The sequence below is a fragment of the Mercenaria mercenaria genome, chromosome 5 (genome assembly GCF_021730395.1).
Source record: "Mercenaria mercenaria strain notata chromosome 5, MADL_Memer_1, whole genome shotgun sequence".
NCBI lineage: Eukaryota > Metazoa > Mollusca > Bivalvia > Venerida > Veneridae > Mercenaria > Mercenaria mercenaria.
Genome location: NC_069365.1, coordinates 44,088,058 through 44,097,204, shown reverse-complemented (window position 1 = coordinate 44,097,204; position 9,147 = coordinate 44,088,058). Strand labels below are relative to the sequence as shown.

The 9,147-nt window shown below is 38.5% G+C and overlaps 1 protein-coding gene across 1 annotated transcript; it reads left to right on the top strand.

Moving 5' to 3' along the window:
- The first annotated feature begins 675 nt into the window (after positions 1-675).
- LOC123557058 (uncharacterized) lies at positions 676-3,688 on the top strand. Its single transcript, XM_045348260.2, has 3 exons — positions 676-854; positions 1,594-1,700; positions 2,582-3,688. The coding sequence occupies exons 1-3, from the start codon at positions 757-759 to the stop codon at positions 3,085-3,087; spliced, it is 711 nt and encodes a 236-aa protein (XP_045204195.1). The 5' UTR covers positions 676-756; the 3' UTR covers positions 3,088-3,688.
- The last annotated feature ends 5,459 nt before the right edge of the window (positions 3,689-9,147 follow it).

Here is a 9,147-nt window from a genome sequence, read left to right as displayed (position 1 = left end):
GTCATAACTAATGAATTATTGTTAGTAAAATTGTTGTCGCGTATCGCTATAGGCCGAGCATATTATTTAAACTTGTTTCTTAACAGTGTAAGTAAGTAAGTAAGTAAATATTTTTCATAGTGACATGAGCATTAAATATTCATAAACATAAGATTTCAAAGGCATGAAAGCAAGTACCCGGCCCAGTGGGCCTACTAGTAACCTAGTCAAACAAACACATTATATTATTAATGATAAAGTATATACCGGTATTTGTGTATCGTTAGATGAAATGATATGGCTTCGGTTGGAATAACTGATAGACATATTGTATAAAGTGCAAATAGTGAAAAACAAATATTAATTAAATATATTGACAGAGAATAAATACATGGATGATTATATATCAATGTACGTTAATTCATATTGAAACAACTCTATGCAGAGCATGTACGAGGGTGGAGGGGGTGGGTGGAAGGGGACTGTTGCTAACCTATCAGTGTTTCTTATAAATTTGTTTGAATCCCATGTTTTAGTTTGTAACAAAAAGTGTCTGATAAACTTTTCTTCTTTTTTTTTCGGACACACAACATATGATGCAATTTGTGTGGTCTTAACTTGATTTATGTCCTCAATTCATATTTTGTTTTGATTGTACATGTTTACGTGTTACTACGTAAACGCTTTTCTCAGAATGATTAATTTACACAAACAAAAAGGGTATAAAAGACATTTGTAAAAGCGAAGTAGATGTAAACCGTTGTTTAACTATCAGAAATGGAGTGTTCGAAAAGTATTATTTGTTTCATCGCCGTCATACTCGGAGTGTCCAGCTATGCTTCTGCAAAAGCGCCTGACGCTGGCAGTGTATTTAGGTAAGATGTTTTATTTTGTATAACTTAAACACTGTTTATTTGAGTCTTGCCATGAGAAAACCAACATAGTGCGTTTGCGACCAGCATGGACCCAGACCAGCGCAGCCTGCGCATCCGCGCAGTCTGGTCAGGATCCATGCTGGTCGCTTTCAAAGCCTATTGCAAGAAAACGTTAGTGAACAGCATGACTCCTGACCAGACTGCACGGATGCGCAGGCTGGTCTGGATTCATGCTGGTCGCAAACGCACTATAGTGGTTTTCTCATGGTGTGGCTCATTTATTACCTTTTTACAAACACACAATTACAATACAAGTTACAAACAGAATTTAGTAAAAAGCTTCGAGTTTGTTTTAGAACACAATGAGTAAATATGATAATTATATTTTAAAAACTCAAATTCTATAGAGACATCCGTGTTTATACACAGAAGCCTGAAATTCTATCTATAATGCTCCAAAATGGCTAAATATAAAAATGACCCCTCCTGTTCTTTTTTTATATATATAGGAGGGGTCATTTTTATATTTAGCCATTTTGGAGCATTATAGATAGAATTTCAGGCTCCTGTGTTTATAGATCTTACATTCGTAAAAGAACGGAGAAAAAAGTAATTTGTTGAAGTCTAAATCAAAATCTTGCACTTAAAATTTCAATAAATACGGTTCCTTTATATTAAGAAAAAGTTTAAGGTGAACTGAATCATATTGAATGTACATATTATGGAATGTCTATTGCAGCTCAGGAAATGATTTAAAGACAGAAGAACTTGAAAGAGGGGGCTGGCAAATGGTGTTCCGAGCAACGTCTGGTAACGGCGACAGTGTGTACGACGCATGGACGAAAGGTTTCTTTCTTATGTTTATTAATATTTAAAAAAAATACATAATATAATGGAATTGGACAAACGTATTTGTCAAATTAATGTTAAGTCAGAACAAAATTACCACCTCATAAAAAAGCAAAAACAACAACCATAGGACGGGCCTGATATGCTTATTTCCCAGATTCAAGTTTATAAACGAAAAATATTATAATATTCATTGATAACCAGGTAAATATTGCATAAATATCATAGGCAAGGAATGGTGACATAGCATCCGTCCAGGTGATATTCAGAACAATTCAGAACGACTGTTGCATTTAAAATTAATCCCAGTCGGTCTGTGGAAATTTTTTAATGGAGTGTTTACTTTAAGTAAAAGTAGTACACAATTCAAGAGATTGCAAATTTCTACTGACACAGTCTCTGTAGTCTAGTAGTCGTGCGCCGGATTCGAGCGTTGGAGGTCGCGTGTTCACTCACCGGCCGCGTCAAACCAAAGACGTGTCTTGTAAGCCCGGTGTCAGTATAATGCTACTTGGAATGAAATCATTTCAAGTGCCTACGGCGTAATATTCCTTTGAGATACTACTATAAAGTGTGGCATTGTGCTCACTGCTAAAAGAAGAAACCGTTGTTTATATGGCTGAAACATTACTGGATAAGACGCTAAACCTAAAAACGAACGCACGCATACATGAACACACACCCACTAATGTCACAGAGTTTTATCTTATCTTCAATAATAAGAAGTAATCAGTCTTTTACTTATTTTTTATTTTACTGTTGCTAATAGATATTTGCAGAGTAATGTCGGCCAATGTGGGCCGTAGCATCAAATGCACTGCTTTTCATCTAGCCTGTCAAAAATTATTTAATCAAACGTTTCCTTTTTCTTTTACTAGGTACAAAAACCAATCAAGACAAACCTTTCTCCATGAAACGATCTCATGGATTACATTACCGCAGCAGCATTGTATCCAGATGGTCAGATGTTGGCGTCGAATTCGTCAAGTTTGCATTTTACGATGAAGATAGGGAAGTCGCTCACGTAATTTTCAATGGCAAAGGCAGCGATATCAACAACTGGTTTGACAAAACACGTGTCCTGTCATCTAGCTGGCCCGATCTAACTTCCAAACATACCTACAATTACTTTTCAATCGCTGGCCATTACATACCGGCGCGCCACGATCGCCGTTTTTTCATCAACAAATCATATGCCGGCTGCCCGAAAGATCTCGGTCACATGGTTGTTATTAATTCTGCTACCCCTGCTGTATGTCTATGGGATAGTCATGCAACCTATCCACAGTTCCTTTATTCAAAAATCAACTCTATTGATCTTTGGGACAGGCGAATGTTTGGAACAGCCGATTATATGGCGATCTTTATCAAAACAAAAGTGTAAATACATAGAAAGTCTTTGTGTATCATTAAGCATATATTCGTAATATTTCCAAAGGAGCAAAGTGATTTAACTGTTACATTTTTTCCAGGCGCTGCTACGTAAACTGCTGGTAATCCATAAAAATATTGATGCTCTGAATGATTTGAACAATGATATTAATGCTTATACATTTGAACAATGATATTAATGCTAATACATTTGAACATGATGTATCGATATACCTTTGCTGATACATTTGAACAATAATTTTAATGCTAATACATTTGAACAAAGATATTAATACTAATGCAATTGAACAATAATGAATCGATGTTGACACATTTGAACAATAATTTTAATGCTGATATATATGAAGAGCGATATTAATGCTAATATATCTGAACAATTATATTAATGATTAAACATTTGAACAAGGCTATTAATGATAATACATTTGAACAATAATATTAATACTAATACATTTTAACAGTTGTATTAATGCATTTTGCAAAATAAGTATCTTATTTTTTATATTTTCTGTATTATATGAATTATTGCTTTTAAGTCATGTTTGAAAAAAAAATGTTTTTGTGAGAAATAAACACTTATAACACCAAAACAAGCTTTTTTATATGTTCTGCAAGGACTCTTAGACTAGTGCTCTATGTTTATACCACACATAATAAAGTTAAGGGGTACACACAGTAGTACTCTTACTGTTGGTCATGAAGTCGGACAGTCGAACTGAAACGAGCCGATTTCGTAACGAAAACTGGTCTTTTCTACCCTTACCGACGCGAAATAAATCCATCAAACGCAGCTCCTTTATGGAAAATGGTTTGCTTGTTGCAAACCGATAGAAAGACACTTGCAATGAAATTCTTAAGTGCGATAAAACCGACATTCAAGAGAGACAACTCTGATACATTTCTTATCTTCAAGTATAGTAGAATATCTTCCCTTGTATGTTTTTATTAATTGTTTACACGTTAAAGTTGGTAGTTTTTATAATGTTCAGGCAGACTCTCAAACCTCTTTATGAAAGGTTTCTTTTGATCTGCATTATGCAGAATTTATAAACACAATAAATACGATATACACCATGTAAGTTCCCATGTAATTATATATTTTTTTGCGAATTTACTTAATTCCCATTTAAAAGTCCTACATGCAAGTAGTTAATCCTATAATATCAAATAATCTGTATAAGAAAATTGAATGAGCCACTGTTTCAAAACAAATGTTCCTATTTATCGAATTAGTGACCTTTGCGTGCTTGCAACATGACATCTTTAATTCAGAAAGTAAATGTAACCGACAGACACAAGAGATCAAATTGCCATTAATAGTGTATCACACTTATCAACACCGAAGTAAGTTCGAGCCTCACTCGAGGCACTGAAGTCTTCATGTGAAGACGCCATCCAACTGGCTTATGGAAGGTCGGTGGTTCCACCCAGGTGCCCTCTAGCGATGAAATAATGCACAGAGGGCCACATGGGGTCTTCTTCCACCAACAAAACTATCCACCCTTAAAAGTTTCCTGATCATGATATAGCTCAACTTTTGCCTAATTTCTGGTTTACTACTTGTATTTTTTCTATCCTTGGCCCACAGATCATTAGTCTGGTAGATGTTTTTTAAGAAGAAAAGCACTTTTTTCTGTCTTAGACGCTTTGTATTTAAAAAAATCGATCAAGTAATAAGGAAACTACAAACAAAAAATGTTACACTAATCGAGCGATTTTCTGCGTATGTACGACACAAAAAAGTCAGTATGGATTGGCCACTCTGAGGTTAGGGTTTGAGTAATACGGAACAGTATTAAGTCATTAAAATAAACAATTGTTGTGGTGAAAACCAACGAGAAAATATGCGGCGGACTAATTGTAGAAGTGCTCCAAACACTTTAATTTTACCGCAGCGTTTTTCCTCTACTTATAATCTAATACACTTGAAGATGATTATACAAGTGTAATTGTATAGTAATATAACATTTTTTCCTTGAATTTTAATAAGAACCTCTCGTCTTCATAATATATCAAGCGGACCTTGTTCGGATAGACAACTTCCTTGTAACTTTGTAAGTATATCATGCTTCCTTAATGCTGTGTTTCAGATTTATTCTTATGTTATATTAACCTGTGGAATGCCTTAGACTCCGCACACGTGCTAAGCCGTGCTGGCCATACATACTACGTTTTTGGTATGTTTAAAAAGAGCTGAACGAAGCCAAATAAGAGGCGGCTTGTCCTCTCTCAAGGCAGAGATTTTACTGAATAATCAACACTATGTAGCAACTGAAAACATGCATAGTAAAGACATTGAGATGTAAACCGGAACAAAACAGAATTTCCTACAAAACATAGGGACACACAAAAACGTATTGGCGACATATTAAAACATTAAAACGTGTAGACGGTTGCGTTGCCACAGTAACAGCTAACACTGACTTTGAAAATGCAAATCTATGTTATTTGCAAGTAGGAAAAGCAGAGATCTTCTGCAAAACAATGCAATATATACTGAATTAAATATACGGCATTAACTGGCTTAAAAAGCAACATTGAAAAATTCTACAGAACTCGCGGTGTTAATTCTACTTAAAATTATCAGAATTCTAGCACATCAAATGACAGTGGAGAGTGTCCATCTACACTGCAGCAGCCAAGTCACGTCATAAAAGTAAATACAATTCTACCAATAACATAGACAATGTCTACTACAGTGTCAGCCCTTCAGCTCAGCATTTCAGTATTCTGTCGTCGGAAGAGAAAATGATTCCTCGTTTGACGAAATGACGAATATGGAGACTTTTCAGAGTACGTAAAACGGGCCACAAAACGATTTTACGTTGTTGGCTTTAAGTCATGTATTAAGCAGCAGGGAATTGCATCTTTTGTGCGCAATCAAAGCCCTAAAATGACTTAAGTAAATGGGAATTGCTCTGAACCTCTCTAAGCGGCATAATTTTGCCATAATGTCTTCCAACAGTTCAGTTATTTTTTTATTTCTTTGTCCAATGCAATGCTCAGGTGAGTTTTTCTGATCGCTCGATGTCCGGCGTCCGTCGTCTGTCGTCTGTCAGCATTTAGTTTTTCGTAGCAGAAAATCCAATACAGCTACTGGTAAATTTAGAGGCTGACGAAAACGCAAAGTTCTCCCTTAAATTTTCTGTATGTATCCAGCAACAGATCCATTTTTATCAGAGCCTCCTGACTGGGAAAACTGTCAGTTGATGGATGGGAATGGATTGTCACAGTTCTCTCCTCCTCCTCCTCCTCCTCCTTCTTCTTCTTCTTCTTCTTCGTACGCAACTACACTGTCAGACCAGTAGCCTCGATGAAACTTGTGGTTTGCCGCAGATCCTCAATGCCTCCATACAGTTTCTGGTGGATTGAGGTATCTATCTGCCAAGTCGTAGCTCGCTCCTGGTCATGCCTTTTACATTTCTGGAGTATATGCCTCGTAGTCTGATCTTCCTCACCACATGGGCAGGTTAGTGATGGTGCCAGTCTGTATTTCTTGTACATGTGAGCATTGAGCTTGTTGTGCCCTGTGCGAAAGCTTTCTTCTTCTTGTCGTTCGCATCTACACTGCCAGACAAGTAGCCTCGATGAAACTTGTGGTTTGCCGAAGATCCTCAATGCCTCCATACAGTTTCTGGTGGATTGAGGTATCTATCGGCCAAGTCGCAGCTCGCTCCTGGTCATGCCTTTTACATCTCTGAAGTATATGCTCCGCAGTCTGATCTTCTTCACCACATGGACAAGTTGGCGATGATGTCAGTCTGTATTTCTTGTACATGTGAGCATTGAGCTTGTTGTGCCCTGAGCGGAGCCTGACCATCATCACTTGTTCAGACCGATCAAGGAGATGAAAAGCATCTTCCTCCATCCTTGGTCTCGTTAGTGCCTTGATGATGGTGACTTTCTCCTTGTAACTCATAGGTTCTGTTGGTTGTTCTGACTGAGCTTCCAGCTTAGCCAGTTTGCCTACCTCTTCATTGCCTGCAAGTCCACAATGGGATGGAATCCGCTGAAGTGCTACTTTGCAGGTTATACTCAGGCTCTGCATTCTCCTGGCTAGCTGTGGAGCTTTATTGTTGATTAGAGCTTCCATGACAGACAGTGCATCTGTGAGAAAGACGACTGAGGAGCTTTCTTCTGCCGAGGCTTCAACCATTGAGACGGCCTTCCTGAGTGCTTCAGTCTCTGTCTTGTAATTGCTGCAGTGTTTTCCTGTGGCTGCATGTAGTGTTTCTCTCTTGCTAGATGGGTATTGAATGAAAACTCCTGCTCCTCCATCTTTGACGCGCATGTGGCTGATCCGCTGTATAGAATGAGTCCATAATTCGGAGGAGCTCCTCATCTGATCAGCTACACTCTGAGAAATGCTGACCAGATCACTTGTTCAGACCGATCAAGGAGATAAAAAGCATCTTCCTCTGTCCTTGGTCTCGTTAGTGCCTTGATGATGGTGACTTTCTCCTTATAGCTCACAGGTGTTGTTGGTTGTTCTGACTGAGATCCTAGCTTAGCCAGTTGGTCTGTCTCTTCATTGCCTGCAAGTCCACAATGGGATGGAATCCACTGAAGTGCTATTTTGTAGGTTATACTGAAGCTCTGCATTCTCCTGGCTAGCTGTGGAGCTTTATTGTTGGTCAGAGCTTCCATGACAAACAATGCATCTGTGAGAAAGACGACTGAGGAGATTTCTTTTGCCGAGTCTTCAATCATTGAGACGGCCTTCATGAGTGCTTCAGTCTCCGCCTTGTAATTGCTGCATTCTTTTCATTAGGCTGCATGTAGTATTTCTTTCTTGCCAGATGGGTTTGATGGCGCATGTGGCTGATCCATCGGTATAGACATTAGTCCATGTTTCCGGAGGATAGTCCCAGTGTCAGGCTCTTACGAATACCTTCATCCTCTTGTTTCCCGCGGTCAAGATGAGGAACAGCAAGTCTCACAGACACTGGAGACAGATCATTTGCTAGAGAGTTTATAATGTCTTCTCTGCCTAGCGGAGTCTTTGGCATGTTCAGCTCACTTTCGAACTCTCGATCTCGTGAACGAAGCTGCTACGTATGAGCCGATTTCCGGTATAGCCATCCAACTTGGCTTTCATGGGATGGTCTTGAAAAGACCTGAACTTCTCTGCTTGAAGCAGGACATTTGCATGTATCCTGTCTTGTAATGGCTGTGTACTTGTTAGCTTCTCCGTGTAGGGGATTGGTGTAGACTTTGTAGCACCTGTCATGATCCGCAATGCTTGGTTGTTAACATTGTCTGGGGTCTGATGGTTAGTTTTGGCAGTAGTGGACCATGCAGGCAGTTGAGCTAGCTATAGCCTATACTCTAAATGGGGTCTCACTGTTCCCTGATATACTGTCTTAAGTATGTGCTCATTTGCTCCCCACGTTGTTCCAGCAAGTTCACGCATCATGGCAAGCTTCCCACGGGCCTTCCCTTCTGCTTGACTAATGTGGGGTCTCCAGGTTAGCCGTTTGTCAAAGGTCATTCCAAGGTATGTTGCCTCGTCTGTTTCAGTCAAGTACTAGGCCTCCGACAACTTAAACTTGTTCACGGCCGAGAGCTCCTTTTCTTATCGCTACTTGGTGGTGGAGCTAGGATTTAGTAGCCGTGCAGAATTTATATATTTCTTTAGTACACGAAGCCTACACTATGTTAAACGTTACCATTCAGCTAAATTCCAGTTCTCTTCGCTGACCCGTGAGTGATACATGGAATTTTATGAAAGTTACACCTCTTTATATATGCCTACTGGTATTTATTGCTTGTGCACAATGATTTTGATATTTCATATTTATAAATGTATAGTGTAGCCAGTGTAGGCAGGAAGGTCTAATACGTATCCAGGCCAGTGTAGGCTAAGAGATTCAAATATTTTATTTGCAGGCAAATATACATGAAATGTTCTTCACATATGGAGGAAATAAAGATATATATATAATATGTACACATGCGTAATAGTTGCTTTCATTCAAAACGATTTTGTTTCGATATTTTACATCAGCTTTTCTGCTCGGACAAATGGCATCTTTGGCTGGGAGAAAGCCCC